General features: G+C 38.8%; 1 protein-coding gene across 1 annotated transcript in view; it reads right to left on the bottom strand.

The window, feature by feature from the left end:
* The window catches only part of LOC118221120 (glutamate receptor ionotropic, NMDA 2A-like), a 118479-nt gene that overhangs the window by 31056 nt on the left and 63633 nt on the right, over nt 1–23790 (bottom strand). Inside the window, exons 3-4 of the mRNA XM_035405854.1 lie at nt 22813–23405; nt 15759–15873 (exon numbers count right to left, since the gene is read on the bottom strand). Of these exons, the coding sequence (XP_035261745.1) occupies nt 15759–15873; nt 22813–23405 (708 nt within the window). The remainder of the gene's footprint in view (nt 1–15758; nt 15874–22812; nt 23406–23790) is intronic.

Genomic DNA, 23790 nt, shown 5'->3' with positions numbered 1-23790 from the left:
GCATAATCTGTGGGCACTTTATAGACATGTATCCGTAAAATAACACAAGGACCATCATCCTTTGAAACCTCCAGCAGCACAGACAAGTGTCTGAAAAGTGCCCTTGTGCACAAAGTATCATCATACAGTACATGGGCTCATCATTTTGAAGGAGCCTTGAATTACTTTTAGGGCATGTGGAAGAGACTACCAAAGAGAAGAAATCAAAAGTGCTTCATAGTAAGAGTAGCAGATAGTTTCAATGTTAAAGTCACAATTCACTTTTTTAATAGTTCAGTGTTAGTGTATGTTTCTGATTGTCCCAGACAGTACTTGTAATACTTTCCTTCTCAATTTTCCAGTGGCACAGCTCACATCAACATGTCAATTTTCACTTTTTATTTGTCAAATTTGTTTTGACATTTTCACGTTTTGATTTGTAATCCTTAGAATGGCACCCTTATCATGAAAAAATAAAAACAGCATCAAAAAATCTTAAATTAAATTGATTTTATGAATCTGGTTTCACACATAAGTGATAGGTCCTATAAATAATATAACATTTGATTTCAAACAGGAACACCCTGAAATATGAATTCATTAATTATTTCAGTGAGACTGCGTTCCCTGGAATGAACATGTATGCTAATTATTTTCACTTAGCATTTCTGGTATTCCATATGGGTGAATTGAGAAGACTGGGACCCTTTGGACCTCCGGTGTAAAATTTAGAAATGCTGAATACCTCACCCTCCAAGCTGGTAATTCTGGACACCTTTGACAAAGAACATTTGCATTAGAACAGGTTATTTTAAAAAGATGTGATTTAAATGGATCCAGTGACTCACACAAAGCTATGAATGAAAAGCTCCTTAGAAAGCAGAGCTCAAATTCTTACTCTAAAAGTTCTAGTTTATTAAGAACATGAATATGCAGGAATGGAATTTCAAACGGAGAGGTCTATAAAGCATGAGGGGATTTATCACAACCAGGCCTTGTATATTCACAATGAATAAAAGTGCATTAAAAAGTCAAATTAAAATAATCTGAAATAAATTCATCATATTTATTACTTGGCTGCAAATCCTTTGCATTTGATGACTGTCTGTCTGTGACCCATAGAGAAGACACTGGGTATCTGCCCTGTTGATGCTCTGCAAGAAAACCACCCGAGGCATACAGTGGACATAATCAAGGTGCTAAACAGCAAGAGAAGGTGAAGGTGGTTGACGTCCAGTCAGTCTAGCCCAGTTAGTCACCAGATTTAAACCTCACTGAACATGCTTTTCACTTGGTCGAAAGGAAACTGAAGTTTGAAACCCCACCATGAGCACAGCTGCTGAAACGAGCAGTGGTAAAAGCTTGGCAGAGTATATCAAAAGATCATATCATGATTCTAGTGATGTCCATGAGTCGCAGACTCAATGCAGTCATCAGATTTAAGGGGTATGGAATGAAATATTGGCCTTACAGGTCATTAAATTTGTCAAAAATGACTTTGTCCAAATACTAATACTTGGAATAGTATGACCAGATTCATTGCATGGCATTGTTGTAATATAGTTCATGCCTGTTTAAAAAAAACACATGAAATAAATGCAGACAATGTGAATGTCATTGTTTGATTTGAAAATACAAATTTGATTAGTACAGGGGAAACCAATTTTACACAACTGTCCCAATACTTTTGCATTTAACAATATTTATACAGCAGTGCACCTCAACCAGTAACATAATTACTGTACATTGGGTATCATTTCAAACACTGCCTGTGGAACCAGACTTTTCAAGTGATCTATTTGTGGCTTCTGAATGTGAGCAGTTCTCAATTCTTTTTGAAGTAAAAAAAAAAAACTAGAAAAATATAAAAACACCTCTCATTTTAATAGGTTTATATTTTCATTGTGTAAATGTGGCATTGGAGTCCAATAAAATACTAAAGCCAGACAGGAGAGAAATGCAAATGAAGTGCAATCTGAACCTCTTCAGACTGAATCATGGTTCCCTCTAATCCCCACCCCAAAGCATCTCTACCTTTTGTACTAATTAAGGTTATAGTATGATTTTAGGCTATATTTTATCATTTTATATTTATCTTTTTAGAGCTTGTTATTGATATAGATAGAGAATAATATACAGATAATTATCTTTATGTACTTTTAATTTTTATTTCAGTTCTTGGTTAAAATAGTTAACTAACTTGTTGCTTTAGTGATGCTGTATCCATAGTAACTGGTCAGAGACTGTTATTTTCCAGGTCGGGTACTATTGCGCATATTAATAAAGTGAATGCATCTGCTAAATGAATGTAATGTAACATGATGTAATAGTAAAAGATCTTGAATAGTACCCCTGGCAGAAAGGAATGGTACACCAAAATACATAAGGTTCTTGGAGATTGCTGCTATAAAGTCTGTGGGCTATGGGATGGGCCTGGAGGTATATCAAAAGCCTGAGATCAGTCCTCATACTGAACAAAAGCAATGTGTATTGCATCTTAACACTACAGAGTTTCAAATTAAAGGATAAACCAAATAAATGAGTGGAGAAACATAACAAATGCATATGCTTCTGCATGATACAATTAAGCAAATAACATCTTACCATGCTCTGTGGCATTCATGTTGACCTCGATTTTGGATGGCAAGAGGAAAAGATCCAAGAGACTTTGAAAAAGGGTTCATTATTGGGGCACGGATGGTAGGAACTTCAGTCACAAAGACGGAACTGGCTAGTGTTTCAGTAGGAACAGTGACTAAAGGGACATCAACATTAATATCTATGGGAAAGAAATCAGTAAACAGGGTCATAAATTGATCAGACTATGTCAATAAGAACAGTCTGTTTACAACTACATAGAGAGGGATATTATGGTACAGCTGCAGTGCATAAACCCCCATTCTTTAGTTTTTTGCATTTTTAACAGGTACATTTGGCTTCGTTTGGTTTGATATTTTTCATTTTACTTTTTCCTCCTGGGAATAAGTCTTGTTGTATCAGTACCATTTCCAACTAAATATATACCAGAATGGCGCATGTTTTCCGGACTATTCTAATGATGCATTGAGAGCTGATTTTGCCCTTTGTGTGCAGTCAATGATGAATGTAAGTTCTGGTTCACTCTTTCCACCTTGGCACAAACAGATGAAATTGTGTGTCAGGACCTGCTGCTACTTCCTGACACATCACTGAGCATTTTCTCAGACAGCTCATTTGTTTTTTTTTTACCTCACTGACTGAATATCTTCGCTCTGGGGAAAAAAGGGCTTCCCCTTCTACAGACTGCCCCTTGGCAATATGTTGTATCACAACTCTTGCAAGGAATGCTCTGCTTTAATGGTCAATGTTCACCAAAAAATTCTGGATTCCCTAAAATCTCTGATGGGAGATTGACAGCTGACAAGGGTGACTGAAGAGATTTTGCCTGCTGGAGATGTTCGGGTGGTTCTCTGGTCCACTACAGAGTCCTTCCTCTGAGTCACCACACCTTGCCTCTTCCCCGTGCCCACAGATGATGTCGCCAGTGACATTCCAGATGACAGCGCTTCATTTCCTTCTCCTTCAGTGAGTGACATCATACCTCTCATCTCAGTGCTCCCCCGCCAATCTTGGCATTCTATTCTGACTCCTACACAGGTCTGTGAGGCAGGCCCTCTTATCAGTCATAGCACTGCCTGCTACATTCATCCCACATGCTGCTGGGCTGCATCTTCAGGCTAGCTTTCTATTTTATTGCTCCATACCTTTCTCATGTTAGTCACACATTTGGTCAACATGAAGCTCACAGTGAAGGGAAGCCACCCAGCATCAGAAAACAACCATGTATGTATGTTTGTGGAATTTATGTGTGTTACATGATTTTTGGCACTGGGTCATAGGCTGAGGGTTTCCCTAAGCTGCTCACTTTCACATAAATGCCTGAATCTATGGGTCAACACTCATGTAGACAGGTATGCACTGTGCAACTGACAGTTTTTGTTTCTGTACTCCACCAAATTGTATGTGAGTGTAATAAACATGAGGTTAAAGTGAAGACTGTCATCTATCAGAATTAAATGTTGGTAATAACATCCATATTGGTTTAAATATGTAGGAATTGCACTTGTTTTTATGCATAGTCCATTTTAGGAGACCAAAACTAATTGGAGAGATTAACATAGTCTTAAATGAAGTCATCATATTTAGTACTTGGTTGCAAATAATTTGCATTCGATGACTGTCTGAATGTTTTGGCTATGTCTCTGAGTGATTCATTGAAATTTTTCCACCCCATGATGGCTTGCTTTACTTGCGTTGACACCCTCAAATGGGGTGACTACGTATATAAAGGGCTGACATTATTATATGGATCACAGGATGTGGATGTAAATACCCTTCAATTAAAGACAGACTGCATTTCAACCTCATATGCATAGTTTCATTTCAAATCCAGTGTGCTGTAGAACAGAGGGGAAAAAAAACCCCATAAAATTGTATAACTGTCCAAATATTTATGGACCGCGCTGTATGAGGTCCCATGGTACCCTACGTAATGTATTCACATGGAAAACAGACCAGCTCTTGACCTCCCCAGCTCTCCTCAGCAAGCCAGCATTTCCGTGGGTGTAGCAAGCACATACTAATCACACCTCCAGCTCCAGCAGCATAGACACCAAGTCTGATAGTGGTGACAAATAAATTGAATGAATGTCTTGAGGCTTGATAAAGACATGGTGAATTGTACTGTACAGTTTAATTACTTATTTAATTAATTACACCTATTAAATTTGTCAGACTAAACCAAAGAAACAGCGTCAACAATTATACCTCCCACCCCCCAAAGAGAGCTATTGTTCTTCAGGGAGGTATATATAACTGGAATCTGTCATTGGATCCAGAGTAGTTTTTCAGCATTTCCTCTATCCAGATGCTGTGAAGAATAACAGCTGGTAAATGCACACCGACAGCTCGAACATTTGGGAACTGGAACCAAGTGTATAGTAGACATAACATAACGGGATGCCTCTAGTCTGTGTTAGACATTTCTCAGCTGAACTGAATGTCATTTTGACATAATGAAAGTTGTTAATTTATTCTGCATGTCTAAATGGAACTAATTGGTTTCAACCCTACATATTTCACCTGCACCAAAAAGAAAATTGTACAAAATGGCACACCTGGCTGTTTTCATGTCACCACAGGCACAGAAATAAGCAGTTTAATTGTTGGCTCTGTCAGCCCCATTGCTGTCCAGAGGCAATTTAATGGCTCAGATTTCCTGGTCGCACTTTTCAACCTCCTCCTCTGTCCTTCTACATCTCACTTGAGAGATGATTACACAAATCTATACTTCTACCTGTACCACTCTCACCTGCAGGCAACAAACATTAAATCAGTAGCACATAGGAACTGTTCCTCATTCTGTTAGAGAAGATATGAGAGGAATATGGCTCTATGCTCTAAAGCCAAGAGTGGAGAGCTCAGGCTAGATTGCTCCTATCACAAATCCATTAAGAGACACAATATATGACTAATTTTCTAAGAAGGATTATTTGTGGCTTCTGTGATTAAGGCTGTAGAGGAGGAGGCAGCTTGTACTAACAGACCGTAGAGGCACTTGCCCAGGGATCCTGCCATCTTACAGAGTTCGCTATCTGCCTACTCCAGTCAGCTGTGCTGTAGCAGAGAGGCTTTACGGAGGAGAAGGTCAACTGCCCTAGCTTGCATCATTCACTTACTTTAAAAGAAATGTATTGATCAATGAATCTCATCAAACTAGAACAAGAAAAATGCAAGATATATGATGCACACCTTTCATCAGGTACATAGCACAGCATAGACTATGTCACAAACATATGTAACTGGACTAAAATACAGATATGTTTCAACAGTATTTTATATAGGAAACTTCCAGAAATATATAACCTGCAGTTTAATTTTGGGCCGGATTTAATTTTCATAGTCAATATTTAAGGAATATCTCCCCCACCTCTGGTCTCCCCCACCTCTGTGATCCAGCCCCTCTTTCGTCATTGCCTCCACCCTGCCCACATCTGTTGCCACCTGCTGTTCCCCATCACCGCCACCTGGCCCCACCCATCATCTGAGCCACATCATAAACCTTATAAAACTGACTGACATATTGGTCACCAGTCGGCACCCAGAGCCGACCAGAGGAGGATGGGTTTTGCCCTTGAGCCTGGTTCCTTCCAAGGTTTCTTCCCATCTGCCACAGGGAGTTTTTCCTTGCCACTGTTGCCTTAGGCTTGCTCCTGTGGGGGTTTAGGCCAGGGTTGTCTGTAAAGCGTATTGTGACAACTGCTGTAAAATATGCTATACAAATAAAATTTGATTGATTGATTGATTGATTGAAGGAATCACTGTGAGGGCTATTACAAAAGTCACAAACAATTATTCATAAATTTGTTGATTAAAAATGTTGACTTATAATTATGAATATAATGAAAATAAGTTTGTGCTGTCCTTTAGTACAGAACAGTAAATACTCTAAAATATGCAATTCCTTTTGTTTTTCAGTAGCAGTCATCCACAACTAACATTGTCCTGTTACCAGAAAGTGTAGCGACAAACCTATTCACTGTCCACCCTGAGAGAAAATAAATACACATAAAAAATAAAAGAAAAGTAGACAAGGCAAGATTGATTAAAGGCCCTTGGATCCAGTCAGCCCTCTTTAATCACAAAAGTACTTTCTATGATTGTTTCTTGAAAGAAGCTAACCTATTCTTTAAATTTTTAAGGGCCTAAGTTTGCCTTAGGTAAAATTCAAGCCTTTGACATGATTATTTATTGCACTGTGAGAGGTAAGTGTCTTCCATTAAATGTTGGCCAACATTACTTCAGAAGTTTCTTAGTTAAGGGCAATTTACTGAACCTTCCAAACATCAAAACATATGAAATACCCCCACACAGCCATGAACATAGTCCCAAAAGCTGTTACAGTTATTATTTTCATGTATTAATGGTATTAATGTCCATTAACCATTACAAAAAATTAAACATTTTCACGTGATTTTTTTCACAAGTGAATGAAAATGTACACATGCGAGAACGAAACGTGATATGAAATCACGAGAAATTCCTGAGTGAATTTTTGAAATGTGAACTACAATTTTCACATGTGAAAACAAAACATGTGTCTTGAAATAGCATAGGTTACCTTTCCCTGCTCTGTGGTGTGTTAAGTGTTATACTAGAGGACCACAATGGAAATAAGCATTTGAGCTTTATTGTGTTTTCATCCTCGGTGATTTTTAATGTATGTAATGACTGCAGTGCAGTGTTATATGTGTTTTTTAATCATCAAATAAATTCATTCATTCATTCATTCGGGCCTTATGAGTGGGATTATTTTTATAGTTTATATGTGTACTCTTCACATGTTGGGTGTCTTTGAATACATTATTTTTTCATAAGGGAATTTGCACATTCCAAATCGCATTACACAAGATACATGGGGAGGTGCAAAACTGATTGAAGGATTTTTGAATGAGAACCTTGAAACGTTTGCTTATATAAGGTTGTGAACGTATACTGACTAGCTTTGTACACTCATGTTTTTTTGTTGTTTGTTTTTAAATAAAAAGAACAGGGAGAAATATCAGCTATGATGCACAACATGCAGGCAAAGTCCATGGCTTAGTCGCCAAGCCAATTTTCTGCAGGCCCCAAGGAGGTCAGAGAGATACAGGGATTAGTTTGACTGAGCTGACATTCCAGTACATTCCCAGGCAATAGCATCAAAATCATTGGTGAGGCTAAGATTTAAGGTGCAATGTCAAGAGCCTCCTCTCAGAGCTGACAAGTAGACCAGCACTGACCCCCCAGAAGGAGCTTCTTGAAGGAAGCACTGGCCCCAAACTCATTTGCACAACAAAACAACATGCCACCACTGCACCTTACACCTTTCCATGGCATACTGAGAGCAGGGAGATCAAGTGATGTACAAAGAATATTAAAAAGCAATCAGACTATCCCTTTCATTTGAAACCAATCTGGACTCAGTCTGTGCAATCTGAGTAATTTGCTTATGAATTCTGATAATGCAATCTTCCTCGGTAGATGTGAAATCCTAGGCACCCTAGATTCATGAAGAACATTTTCTTTAGACAATCTTTTCTTTAGACAATCTTTATCTCTATTGTTGTTACATTACATTACATTACAGGCATTTGGCAGACGCTCTTATCCAGAGCGACGTACAACAAAGTGTATAACCATAACCAGGAACAAGTATGACGAAACCCCTAGAGAGAAGTACCGGTCCAAGTACAGGGAACAACCGCATAGTTCAACCTGGACCCTGGTGGTTAGACTGATTAACACTAACAACGAGAACGGCAACAACGCAATCTATGGAAAAATAAAAACAAATAAAAATACAAGTAGTCGTTAAGACTGGCGCATCAACTAAGTCACCTATTAAACAGCTGCCTAGTTACAACCCTAAGTTTAGTCATTTACAGGGGGGGAAGGGAGGGATGGGGAGAGGTGCAGCCTGAAGAGGTGGGTCTTCAGTCGTCGTTTGAAATGGGTCACAGTCTCAGCTGTTCTGACCTCCACAGGGAGGTCATTCCACCATCGTGGGGCCAGAACAGACAGGAGACGTGTTCTGGAAGTGCAGGTGCGAAGAGGGGGAGGTGCTAGGCGTCCTGAGGTAGCAGAACGGAGGGATCTGGCTGGCATGTAGGGTTTGAATATCTTGTGATTGAATATCAAATGTGTTGTATTTGAACATCCTCTTTATTTGAACAACACTTGATAAGCAGTTCAATGCTGTAATGAATCCTCAAGGCTATATCTGTGGAGTGTATTCCCAGAGAACATTACTGGAGAACTGAATATATAAGTTGATTAGTCACATCAACACATTTACTTCCATTTTCTGAGGGTATCAATTTGTATTGTCAGCTTTTCTCCAATTGCACAGCTCTCCCATCAACATGTGCTCCTATAGAAAAAAACTGGCAGTGCCTGCTCCCTTCCTTCAAGAATTTTTTCCCCTTATTTTTAAAGAGAATCTTTTTTATGTTGGCCTGGCAGTATTAAGGAATTTAGGATACGCTGTATTTGAGAGCTTTGCAAGCTCTTTGTTTTTTAACTAACAGATCTGAAGTCCTTGGTTCTGACAAGCAGAGCAAGATTAGTTTGCCACTGGTTTGTTATAGCCAGCTGACTAAGACCAGATTCATACCCATAAGACATACAAAACAGGAGAGGAAAGGCCTCCTGCCCCCTTTCTCAAAGACAACACACTGAAAAGCTTGGTCTCAGTTGATTAAGACTGTCATGCCTTCCTTCATCCAATCTCTCAAATGAACACTAAACTTCAGAAGGCAATCTTCATTTAATAGTTTGCATTCTTCCACCTGCTGCAGTCTCAATAGAGAGAACAGCGGGTGAGTTGTTACATTAAAGCCTGTCTGCACCCCTTGGTGAAACATAAATTTACCGCTGTGGGTTCCAACATATTTTACCATCCTATTTTTCCTCCATCATGGATACCTAGAGGGAGGTTATAGAAGGTGAATTTTGTGCAGATGGTCACAGAGCTTCAATTTTGGAAAAACCTCTTTTGAGCTGAATTACAAAATTGAATCATAGCAAATATAATTCAAAGGACATAAATGCTGAGGAATAATGGTTCCTTTCAAAATTATTCTTTAATTATTCTTTTTATTATTCTTATCACCAGAATAAACACAATTTCTTAGTCAACAATTTTTTACTTACTCATTTACCGAAGCATTCACGCCCAAAGTCAATGATGCATAGAAAGGCCTATGGCATAAATAAAATGTCTGTCATGTCTAACATTACATGTCTATCTCGTATGTCTGTAAGAGCTTATCATAAGGATGCGAATCATAAGGAGCTACTGTATAACACGCATATCTCCCAAAAAGTTAACAGCAGTTATTGAATTGTTTTGTGTGAAATAACATATTTCTATATAATAAATAGCTAATATTTATCAGATCATAAGTAAATGCATTTCAGTCATTTGACTTGTCAACCAGTCATTTTGTCACATAATCTCTGGAGATGAAGTAGGATATCAGCCCAGTTGTACAGTGGGCGCTCTACTATTCACAGACAGATAGCATAGCCAGGTCAAGCTCTGTTGGCTCAAGCGGTTTTGGGGTTTGTAGTGGTCACTCCCTGTTATCATTTTAGCAGGCTTATAAACAGGGAGTGAGGAGAGGATTTGATGCCAAAGTTGCATTCATATTAAATCTGAGTAAACATTGCTCTTTGGTTTCATCAAACACAATGCTTTATTTTAAGTAAAAAGACTTTTAGTCTCATCATTTTCTTCCAGAAGATCTCAGGGTCGGTCACATGGCTTCTGGAAAATTGTCTCAAAAGTGTATTCTATTTATCTACTCTACCAAAAGAGGCTAAATCTGTGAAGTACTGAAGAGATTGTTGAGCTCTGGACAGTTTCTCCCATTACAGCTAATGAGCACTGCAACTCTGTCGGTGTTGTCGCTGGGCAGTTGGTGCTTTCCTTGTCTGATAGTTCAATTAGGTAAATTGACCTGATCGTGGCATTGGCTGGGTTGTGTCATGTTTCTTTTCCAGAGCAGTGCCCCTACAAAGGCTCAAAGCTTTGCCAATCTATTTACATCCTTCTACATGTGTTTGTCTATTAACAACTTCATCTCAATATTCTTCAGGCAGTTCCTTGATTTTCATGACAGTTCATGACATGTGTTCATGAAACTGATATGACCTGCTGTATCAGCTGTGAGACCTTACAAAGCCAGTGATATTTATTCTACAAGCATGCAAGTGAATACAGATTGATCCAAAATCAACATGGGGGACCTTGTTAACATTTTTAGTGCAATATCACAAGAAAACGGAATACATCTGGCCAAATTTAGGTTAACACAAAGGAGTTGAATAATTATCAATGAAGACATTTTTATTGTTAATATAGTTTTGAACATATGCAAACACTTAATTTAATTTTGAAAATATAAAGAGTTGCTTAAATAGGAGTAGAACACAAATTCCATTTCAATATATTTTAGCTTGACTGTGATGCAGCCAAATGAAGAAAAAAATCAGGGGTTAAAACCTTCTCAAGGCATGTATGTATAACACAAGTGCAAGCGTATCCCGATGGTGCCAGCATGCACTGCTCACAATAACTCAAACATATTAATTGTCAATGCTTGGTTTTGTGCTTCAGGTGGATTTTTTTTTACCACAACTCACGGCCTGTCCTTGATTCAAAGGGTTGCTGTTCATCTACCTGTCAATCCCCTATCACTACGGGAACAGATGGGACAAGATTTATTTCACAACCGACACTCAGAATCTCAGGTTAATATTCCCCAGCTTTTGGACATTAATTGCATTCTAAAGGCAAACTTTGAGTGGAGGACAGCTTTTGAGAACTGATTGACGGCAAAAACTGTAATCCACACACATATCAAGGATTGATTAATTAATTAATCCCTTTACATCCAAAATGTATGATTAATAAATATTGGTAATAACATTTACTATAAGTTCTATTTGGGGTGATACTTGTATTTGGGATGATACTTATCATATTTAATAATACACTAACACTAACAGGTCCATACACTAACAATAAAAAAAAGCACAACATCAAAGTCAGAGACAATGAAAGTCTTGGTATTGGTCTCCATACAGTAGGTCATCAGCTGGCAATGATTCCCCTCTTGGTCACGCAGCCACCTCCCACCTGCTACATCAGCATTGAGTAACTGCCCAATGACACACCTGTGCTCTCCTAAACGTCATCTGTTTCAATTAGCAGTATATGCCTCCCATTGCAGCTTGATATTTGGCTTCTGCTCACTGACTGCTTCTCTCATTTGCATTGTAATAAGTGATTCTCAGTCCTCTGGCCAGCTCCTTCATAACCAGTTTGGGAAATTAAATCTAGCTGTAGCTTCTGAATGCTGATGCTATTGCATTTAAGTGGTGCAGTCCAACAGCTGGAGTATAACCCTCCAAAGAGGAGATGCTCGTCTATTGTTCAGTTTGGTGGTTCCAAAATAGCAACAGAAAATGCTGGCAGACAACTTGGAGAAGGGTCAATTTGACATTTTAGTAGCCTGTCATAAATCTTGGACCGGCTTGGCAGACACTTCATTTCGGTTCACTCGTGGCTGTGTGACATCAGTGAATGCTCATTTGTTCGGCTTCAAAGTAGATTACGGACACTGAGTGTGCTCTTCTATTTGATTTATATGGCCGAGCACGCCCTTGCTTCCATATGAATACTGCTTTATTTTCACATTTCCTCTAGCTCAAGTGGTATGGTACCTTGGTGGCTTATAGTTTTGAGTTGGCAACACCACATCTTTCATCTTCATTCTTCTGTTTTTTCAGGGTTACATGGAAAACAAAAATCTTGATTTTTGCTCCTCAGCCAATTTTGCATTTGTAGTCACTGGTAAGTGAACAGCCAGTGCATTCTTGAAGAAAACGATTAGATGTATGAAACATACTTCCATTTCTAATCCTAGTCAATATCTGGCCATTCCAGTAGGTCAGTTAGGATATCATTGGTCAAATCATGGCTCCAGTCAGAACTCACAATATTGACTCAGAGTAGGAGTAAGCACAGTTCAGTGCATGTAGACAAAATGACCAAGATAAAAAGGATTCACCCACAGTCATAGGCTCTGACTTGGCATCAAGATGGGGCTCTGACTTGGCATCAAGATGGGGGGTCTTGCATTATGTTTGGAATTATAAACAATCATTTTTACATTTAAATGCAGATCACAGGTGGCATTATTTGGTCATAAAAAGACAAACTATAAGTAACATTTGCACAAGTGATGGGCACTCTTGAACCAGTGACCTGACAGAAAGACTGACAGCAGACTCACTGACTGAATCACCATAAACAAAGCAGCCTACCCCTGCTTTCTACTAACTAGGTATCTGAGAAATAATAAGATCAGCTAACTATTACTAACTCTAGCCAAACTTGCCATGAATCCATAAGGAAAATATAAACATCCATTCCGCAATGTGACCACGCTACCAATTTCACAAACAAATGCAGAACTCAGCATAAGCTTGATCAAAGATATTTGTATACAGTTAACAATAAATGTTGGTTGGTTTCAACACAGTAAAGCAACACATTACAATTAGCAATTAGCTAGTTTACAGTAACAACTCTTGCCTACCAACAAAGCGCTTGCCTACCTTACAAATGGGTAAAGACTTTTCTTAATTCTCTGGAGGGATGAATTCATTTATCCTTGCAAACTTACATCTAGCCAACCAAATTTCAAAGTCCGATCAAAGATCAAAGTCTGTTGTAGCTGTGACTGGGCACGCATATAAAAAATGTGCTTTACTTTATATTTGGTGAATGTATGTATGAGTCTGACAAATTAAGAAAAGGTTTACAACACATATACTTTACATGCTTAAATTTGAGTCATTATACATGCCTCATAGTCTTAGTTTCAAACTCAAGACTTAACTGTTAAGCCAAGCAATCTTTGAACGAAACGCTGTAAGTCATAAGAGCCTCTGTGTAGGGCTCCCTGGGCTGCAATGACAATGTCTGAGGGTTTGTCAGTGTACACCTTAGCTGCAGTAAGTCATATCCAATTCTCTGAATGTATGTTTTTCAGAGTTAAAAGTTCAAGCTGATGTATTGAGTCTGTCAGATTAATATCAACCAAGTACCAAGCTGAACTTCATTACACTCCCATTATGATTCCCAGAACAATGCAACTGTCAAATGGTTCTTCTAAATTATTCAATGTTAGTGGCAGCCAAAAGAAGTAATCTGCTTTTTAAATGTATATGGTTTTAACACCAGAAGAGGTGACATATTCTATATCTATATAGTGTCTGAGGATTGCTGCATTATAAGAAAGAATATATTTTGGTTAAAATTCTACAAACTCACTTGCCCATGAGCATTCCAACTACTCCATTCACAATGACTGGGAAATTACACTTACAATACCTGAAAGTAGGATAAGTATGTAGAATTTTCTGTCCCTGCTTAGCAGCTACACTATGTTCCAAATAATCCAGAGAACAGGGGGATTCATTTGATATTGTTCTAGGATTTGCTTCCTACACATTGATAAATATAGCACTGATGTCTGAGCTATTAATGGATACATTTTCTGTTGTCTCTTTCCCCTGCAGACCATGGAGAGGAGAAAAAACAAAGCCCGGATAGAACGATGCACCCAACCAAGAATTTTTTTTAAAACAATATAATCATCAACATCATCAGGCACAATTTACATAATAAAATTAAATTCATTTACATAATAGCTTTCTCATGGATTCAAAACTGTATGAAAACAGTTTGAGCTTTGAAGCTCTCACCTTTACTGATCACGGTGAAAGTGAAGCTTCAGTAATGGTCAGTGGCTACCAGGCAGGAGTCAAAATGTAACGGCATGTGACATGACTGATTGTATGTGAGTGTGAGTGAACAAGTGCTGAGAAAATAGTAAGGGAACAAAAATAAATTAAAAAATAAACATGAGGAGGTGCTGAGTCTAAAAGATTATCTGCTACTCTGTTGATGTAATTCAATAATTTGCTTCTTAGGTAATACTTTCTGCACCTGTATGGCTGTTTATATGCCATTTAGAAGTTCTGGCTACATGTTATAGAAAATGGTGATTTGTTTGCAATGCCTTTCAAATATGGCTGTCTTATTTATTATCTTTCACTTGTGATCTTTCTCAGGCTTGGTTATTTTTCTTAAACTATGTATCTGTTAGTGTGCTCACTTATCATTAGGAGAATGAAGTGATGTTTGTTACAACCCTTCATCATCACAGTGCGTGTGAAAATAACCATCCTTCGGGAGTGCATAGAAATAGTTTTTAAAGCATGTTATTTTCCAGTATTGGGGGCTGCTTTTTTGTGATCCTGTCATTTCGTATTGATAACAATGATTGACAACTGTTTATTTTGTAGTATTGGCTGGCAGAGTAGTTGCTTAGCAACAAAGTTTATCTTAGGCTGTAAATATAAGGGCCAAGAGTATATCTACAGTGGGCTGCATTTGGACACGGCAATTGAATAGTTCTTATGTATTATGCAATGTACCGCAATATATTGTAATTTTGTAGGCTTAGACATACAATGCATTTGAAAGAAGCATTTTTTCCTGATGCTTTTCATTCTTTGCCTCATTCTGACACTCCAGTTTCACTATGGATGTCAGCTTGCCTGAAGGACCTATGGAGCAACACTACAAGGTGCAAACCACTAGATAGTTGTAAAAACTGGGTGTGGAGTGTGGAGGCCAAAAGGAACTGCCCAAGACCCAAAGCACCTCCCATTCCCTCCCTCATTGGTGAAACATGGTGGTGGGGGTGTTATGGTTTGGGCATGGCTAGTACTAGGTCACTTACAGTATCTTCAGAAATGATGAAACTGCTGATCAAGATGTGATGATTTCTTCTGCTCTATGGTGGCATTGAGACTGAGTGCAGTGTATTTTTTGTAGTACAAATGAGACAATGAGTAGGGTTGACACTGATGCAACAAGGATGCACTGCTGAGGCACAGAAATGTAGCACTGACAATCCGTGCTACAGTAGAGCCACAATCCAGGCTCCCTTAGGATACTGTAAAATGGACAGCATGGGAGGGCCGGTAATTTCAAGTTTGTGGACCAGAATATTACAGAATTACTCCCAATGGCACATAAAAACATAGTACTGCTAAAAATAGATTGTTTGCAGTAAATGCAATTCTGGTTATTTTTCAGAACGTGTGTTACATCTTACCTTTTCCCACTCCCTCTCCTTGTTGAGAACTATCACTACCAGCTTGGGATTTTCCTGATACCCATCTTCTGTGAAGGACAAATCCCTGCCTTCCCAGGTTACATTCATCATGTATCTGAAAGACAAAAACATTTATGAGATTCCTAGTTATTGGGTCATCAAAACCTGCCCAATACATTAACCAACATGAAGCCTAGGGACAATGATAAGTCATGGTGTGCAGTATGATTGTTTTTGATGGGGGTGGGGAGCTGTTGTTTAGTGGCACAAATTCTGCTTATGAGCAGGATGGGCCCAGGATGTGAACTGTGAAGCAGAATCACACGGGATTTAATGGCTGTCTCTTGCTCGGATGAAGCGGTTTGTGGAAACATGAATCATGACATTTCACAAAGTCTGCCTGTTCCTGTCATATTGGTTTATGTGTGAGAGTGAACACACTGTGCACTGTTTCCACCTCTTAAACAGAATGCACCAAGGAGAGCTACAAGAGGGCACAGTACTGCAACTCTGTTTCCTGCTCCTAATGGCAATTCAATGCTCCACCATGCTGGAAATTCCACAACTCCTCTCAGCTGCCTTAAAGCGTTGGTGGTACAAAAATGTATTTCAATCATTGTAATATTTTAGTGATGCAAATTGATGAGTGATATCACCGATATATGTAGAACCGGTTGATCAATTTATTCAAAGGTTCTTGGACTGCTAGCGGCTTGCTTAATGGCTTGTTTGACTGATTATTCCCATAAAAAAAGGTAATTTAACCATAATCAGATTCACAAGCTCCTGAGTACTATATGGATAAAGAGGTTCCTATGACCAGCTCTGCCACGGCATAGATTGACCTCATTATTTTGCTACTACATTCTTTCCACCAATGTCTGTACCAGTCCTTTCCTTGAAGTGCCAAAGAGGGGGTGGTCACACATCAATCACCTTGGCACACTGGCCTGCAGACATTTGTCCCACAGATTTAGAGGAGCTCAATCAGCAGCAAACCATCACGAGGACTACGCTCTGTTTAGCCACATTTGGGCTGCTGTCCAGGCTGCAACAGGAAGTCACAGTGGTGCTGCCAATAGCCTCACTGTCAGTGCTCAACTGGCTGAGCCCAACCTGCTGGAGCCGGTTAAGCTCCATTATCACATTCACCAGCCCCGTTGTGTCACCACGAAACACTCATCCATTGCTGCATCAGAGGAGCCCAGAGGCCTCTGGAGACCCGCAGCCTGGAACCCGTTAGGAACTTACTGTACAGCATTCATTGTGTATTGAGTTTATAGGCAAGGATTATTTTGCCTTCTGATCTTTCGTAAGGTTCTGGTGTGTGTGCATGTGTCTGTGTCTGTGTGTGTGCATCTGTGTAAGACAGAGGGAGAGAAAGACAGAGGAAATTAATCAGCAGGGAAACACTGTGACACCCCAGCCCCACGGGCCAGAACTGTGCCAGACCTGAAGTAGTGAAACAGATTTCATACACAGACAAATGACCTCACTTTCTGAATAGATGTGATGATGCCAAGATAAGATTTCATGCCACTTTGTAATGCTGTGCTGTGCTCAGAACCACAAATATCTGGGACTTTTCTGGAATCAATTCAACTCCAGTATATTAAACTCTAGTATACAAAAAAAGTATGAGATATAAAAACTATCATCATGTATCATTCCTTTAATGAGCTACATGGAGTGATCTACAGAGAAAGATTCCATAAAAAATAAAAGGTGTCCAATTGAAAGGATAGCATATTTTATTACTATTTTACTACTACTATTTTTCCAGCTCTGTCAAAAACATTGGGGGGATAGGGGCATGGCAAGCCTGCATCAGCTGCAAACAGTTCTGTGAAAGGGAAAACAGTATATATTCAGCTGATGGCACCAGGCACAACATCTGAACACATTTGTCATCAGTTTTAGCTGACAATTAAAATTATTTTTGTGCTTACAATAAAAATGATATGATTTGTTTTTCTTCACAATCATAGTTTGGCAAAGGTACTTTTGTACTTGAAGGAGTAGGTGAGAATAAAAACAAAAAATGTTTATGATTAATTATGAGTCATTTAAGGACAAAATCAAATTGAAAGCAAAAAGTTTTTAATCTAACCAAGCAAATATTTGTGCCAGATCTAGGAATTATAGTGTCGCAGATGCTGAATGATTATTTGTAAACTGGCATAATGTAAGCGTATGTAGCTGGTTACGAGAATGTTACTACCATGATTGCCACAAATCTTGAACTTGAATAGTTTTCATTATGTCTATTTATTAAAGAGGATTACACATTATACATACACTTGTTTCCAGCTGGTTGTTTGTTTACCATGGGACTATGTTCTAGTACTTTATGTTATATCCTTTCTGTATTACTTTCTGTTCTCTACAAGTGCCACATATATATTTCCATGATATGCCTTTATGTACTTTATGAGTTATTTTGATTGTAGTACTATAGCAGAAATGCATTGATATTTATTTATTGATTGCCTTGAATAGGATTGAACACAGCCCTGGGAATCAATTCCAAGAACCTTTCCCCCTAAGAAGTTATAACTTCTTCCCCCAAATATAAACAATAATAATACATAGTAATGATGATAATAATTGGAAAACTAAATGCAGTACCACACTTATTGCAATAAATAGAATTCTGATTTTAGGGGGAAAACCTTGTGTGCTATGATAGCCATTTTGACACCATGCTCATACACATGGAATAGTACAGTATATGCAGACAGCCAAGGGGAGGCTGTACATAACAAATGAACGTCACTCTCGAGAGCGGCCATGTACTATATAGTGGTGTTAGACAGACAGAAAGAGAACATGGTCTTTAATTATAAAATAAATACAAAAACTTTGCTGCAGAGATGAAGAATTAAAAAATGAGGGCAGGCAGTCATCAGTTGCATGTAGGATGCATTCATTATTGTGTGCATGCAGGCAAGATGTTTTTTATATTCTGTACGAGTCTTAAATCCACTCGCTCTACTTAGCACTACAATATCAGGCAGAGGAATGCTTTAAAAGGTGAATGAGCTCAGAGCAGCATGCAGTATGTAGCAGAATGTGTTTATTTATTCCCCAAAATCTGTGTTGAATTATATGTACAGAGGCTTACGGTGTGTTATCTTTTTATCAGCTGGGCTACTTATCCTGCATGTTTAAATGGCCAGTGTTACCTCAACTGTTATATATGACTCCAGTAGGGACCATGTGCACTCTGTAAGAGTCGATTTAACACTTAAATGTTTACTGTGTGGTCAATTTTATTTGCACAGCATCCTTCCTATGTCTGCATGCTCCCACTGTACCACTGTATTTGCCTGAGAAATGTGTACAGACAGTCTACCATGGGAAATCTGTATAAACACCACAAAAAGGACTGGCATCATTATGTAAAAAGCTTGCAAACACCAAGTCAATTGTAAATCTGATGCTGTTTCCTGGTGCAGTGAAAAGAATGTACCCTGAGGTTTCACAAATATTCTGTATAGCTTCCAAAAGGCTCAGATAGAGAGCTGGTACAATAGCAGTTGCGCGTGCTCCACTGCTGTAGATTTAAGCTTGTGTGATTCAAAGTAGGGCAGAAGAACCTTTGGCATCAGCGAGTGCTCCAGAAGTGCAGCAGTAGAATGTAGGATCTGAGGGACGATGTGCGTGGGAGTGATGCAGTAAAAAAATAGCTTTGGCTGTGCTGAAGGCACATTTAGGTCAATGAAATGCTTTTCATTGGCATGTCAGTCATTTCCTAAATTAAACAAAGCACCTCTGGATCCCATGTAGTTTGGATATTTTTTGAATAATGTATTTAGTCCTTTAATGTCATAGAGTTGTTGTGATGGAATACCACAGAGCAAAAAATAGCAATTTGCTGTGTGCAGACTGCATTTAAGTGATTAAAAAGAAAAGACTAAAATTGCCATTATTCATATGAACATCAATCAGTTGTGCTTGCTGTCAATATTTCATGCCTCACAGAAGAAGGGGAATGTTTGTGGTGGGCAGCAGCTTCAGAAAGAGTGCACCATGCATTGATTTCTTCAGAATCAAACCCTGCCAGCAACAGATAATGGTGAAGGTTCAAAGAGTGATAGAGCCCAGTGAGCTAAGCAGTGGAATTATTTCCAGCAGCATTCTAGACTTGTGCATTTCAGTTCCAAAACCTCCCACTAGAGGAACACGAGCAAGGAAATTAGCACATGGCAACACAGAGGCCAATCAATATCGGACAGAGTTTAAGAAACCAAAATGGCTGCCAATGCAGTGCTGGATACAATTAAGGAAACTTGCAATGTTTCACTGTCCAAGGGTTTACCCATCTATGACCAGGACTTTGTCTCTTATAAGAAACGTACCTTAAGGACCCACGCTGACTGTGGGAGTTGTATAGGTATAATGTATTTAGTATTACACTGGATTGTACCGAGTGTTCCCTGGTCTGGGCACAGATGTTGTTCTGATGCTTTATATTCAATGGACAAATTGGACAACATGACCTAAATCCAATCTTTCCATAGTAGTTCACCCTTTGTGTAGATGATTCTTTGTTTGAGTAATCAATTTTGTCTTACAGAGTAATCATTTTTAAGTGCTGTTTTCAATAAAAAGCACAATGATTCACTCTATGCGACACATTTTTGCCTTAGCAAATTGTGTACCCAGTCATTTTTGAAGTGTCTGCCTTGTGAAACAGAATATGCCCATGATATTATCATGAAGCTACATCAGCACTTACGGTACTGATGGTAAAATTGCTTTCTTAGAAAACATGCTATTTTCACAAAAGCACGTTCTCATCCATCATGTTTCCTTTGAAACTGTAAACTGCCTGCTTATTTCTACAATGTGCTGAATCAACGTGAGAACTACAAGGTTTTTTGTAAGATTTATATGGATGCTATTCCATCAAATTCACTACAGAGCACACTGCCTACATACCTGCTGTGAAAATTATAGTCATTTAACTCTGACACAAATATGCAGGGATTACCATTAGAAACAGCAGCAGGATATTTATATGTATTTTCCTCCTGCTTACAAAGTATCACTAATGGTTCTTAAGCAGAATTTGAGAATATAACAATGCAATGAATCCACAGGACGTTAAAGTGCTTGTGATTGGTTTTTCACCCATGGAATTAAAAAGGGCAATAAAATGAAATCCACTCGATTCAATCCACTTTGAATTAACAATGACCAATTATCCTCTAGTCTACAAAAATACATTTAAAAATGAATTGTACAAGCTGGAATATTCAGAACCTGTTAAGCAAATTTTAGTCAAAATGTATTTTTACCTGTCTGCTTCAACATCACTATAACAGAAGAACAATTAATTCCATTAAGATGTCCATTACAATGTTTTATGGTCATTATGGCTTACATTTTCAAACACCATTCTTCATAACATATCAACATATCACCTCTCCTGCTAAATAATTCCACCCTGTAAAACCAGAGTGGAAAAAAAGACAGCAGTTGTGTGCATTATATAACAACGGACTCATCTGTGTACTATTAGATAATGGCGCAAAGAAGATAGACTTCATTGCTACAGCCCAGTACTTTCACCATTCACAGCACAGAGTGCCACCGTGACCCTATGAACTAAAACCTCATATGTTCACTTCAGTTTGTCACTTACAGGCAGTGGCAAGCAGCATATGTAAATCTCTGGACTCTGCAGGAGGCTACTGCAACATTTTGTCAAATCTTCTCTGCATTTCTTACACATGGCCATCAATCAGTAAAGTTAAGCTTTCATTGGCTGATTTTCAGCCATTGTTTTCATTTCATTGTTTTCACATACTCAAATTTAAGATGCCTGTTTTTGAGATTTTAAATTTTCTTAGTTATGAGGAAAACTTGGATGGAGCTGACCTTTGACCTTTTTGTGTGAATGTTTGCTGTGTACTGTTCGCAGACTTGACAAGTCCCACACTCATACTACATGGTCCCACATACTTTGAGAGCTGGAGGATTCTGTTATGACTTTTCCTTAATGACAGGCATTTTTAGTATTCATTATTCACTCAAATGGGCCACATTTTGTACAGGTCTATTTTTCAGTGCACTGAACTAGGACATATAAATCTGTCCAAAAGCAACATTCTGCTTGCACTGAAAACTTTTACACCCCATATAGCCTTGAAAAAGGGTTTTGACTTGACTTTGTTTTCTATGAAAACTATCAACAGGGTGCATTTTCTGGAAAACTGTACAGGCCTAATCCAAGGAAAAGGATTGGTAAGAAATCATTCAACTTAATCAACCTGATTGTGTCCCCATATATTAACATACTATAGACTAGACATTCAAGGTGAGATAATATTGTTTTAAAAAATAAGAAGATATTTTAGTTAAGCTACAGTGATACATGTTGAACAGCTCATGGGAAACGGCTTACATTATTTGACGATAAACATTAAAACATACTACTGAACTACTGTTACTTTTCCTTAGAAAACACTTGGAAAAATACTGGACTTATACTGGAAAAATTGATGCTAGAAATAAGACCAGGCAGACCCATAACCAGATACAGGACCAGTTAAGCACATTACCGGAGGTGTATACTTGGAGATGAATTTAAAGCAATAGAGAGAGTCAAAACAAAAGGGTAGGTCAAATCTAGAGCTCTTTAAATTTTGAGAGCTCACCTAAGCCCTTTCAGATCTCTCCCTGGTACTCCCACAAGACGTTGCAGAGTTGAACTCATTAGTTTTCTGATGGAGCTGCACAGTCCTTGGGGGACTGCTGAGCAAAGTCAGGCTCATGCCGACATCATTTACTAGGCAGGTCTGCTGCAGTCTGAAGTGCAGCTCAACATGCATCTCAACATTCCAAGCTTCGTTATGTATTCTGACATCAAATCACCTTCAGTCATATCACCAACTGTCATACAGCAGAGAGGACTCAAAAACGGAAATAGGCCACAGGCTACGTGAAATGCATTGTGTCGGCATGGACAGAGACAAGACATACACACAGAGACAGATATAGGACAGACAGGTAGACATAATGGCAACAGGGAAAGTGAGAGACCAACTTGTGCAATGCACTGGGTGGCAGCTTGGTTTTCTCCAGTTGTCCATAGCAGCTGGTTTTAGCTTCTGGAACGTCCCCAAATTCCTCCAGCATGGCCGCAGCAGCGCTGGATATAATTCCAAGCCCATCTCGGATCCGGGCCTCCAGGGGGTAGTCCCAGTCATCATAGGACACCGAGACCATCCCGGAGGGAAACTCTTCTGGCGTGATCTCCGGGTTGCCAGTTGTCAGGCTCGGGACAATCCAGATGAAACCAAAGCCTGTCAGGCCAAGGGAGCGTGCCTCTTCCAGGATGTAGGCTGCCTCATCCTTGGAGCAGAAGAGCAGGATGACCGAGGACTGTATCTTCTTCAGCTGGATCTGAGTCTTTGAATCCCCATCTACGGCGTCCAGGGTGATGATGTTCTGTAAATCCCAGCCCACAAAACTGTTGTCCACCGTAAATTTAAGGACGCTAATAAAATCCTGGTAGCCTGGATATTTGCTTGTAACAATGGAGAAGACGTGCCAGTCGTATTCCATCATGATGTTCAGCATCAGAAGGGCCTCTTGCTGGATAGAGGCCCCAAACTGGAAGAAAGTGGACTTCACATCCTACCAGAGAGAATAAGAAAAGTGATTTACTAAAAAAAATGCAATAACCTCAAGTTCATGCACAATATAAATAAAGAGAACAAATAATACATCATAAAAAGAACACAAAGATTTTAGGCCTATTGTGTTGAAGGAGAAAGAATCTCTTAGACATGACTGTTTTTATAAAATATACTTCATTGTTGTATTGTTTCTGCTTTTGCAAATTCATTGATGGTTATTTTTATAGTTAATATAAGATAAAATAGGCACATGAACACTTCTTGATTAAACACTATGGTGTGTAATTCCATTATAGTCATATACAAAGGCTTGTGAGAGTAATCATTCACAATAATTATATCTTAGAATAAAATTCAGTACAGAAGACTCTTTAATTTCATAC

Source organism: Anguilla anguilla, chromosome 2 (assembly GCF_013347855.1).
Source record: "Anguilla anguilla isolate fAngAng1 chromosome 2, fAngAng1.pri, whole genome shotgun sequence".
Lineage (NCBI taxonomy): Eukaryota > Metazoa > Chordata > Actinopteri > Anguilliformes > Anguillidae > Anguilla > Anguilla anguilla.
The sequence above is the reverse complement of the archived record's forward strand: the minus strand, read 5'-3'. Positions and strand labels throughout refer to the sequence as shown.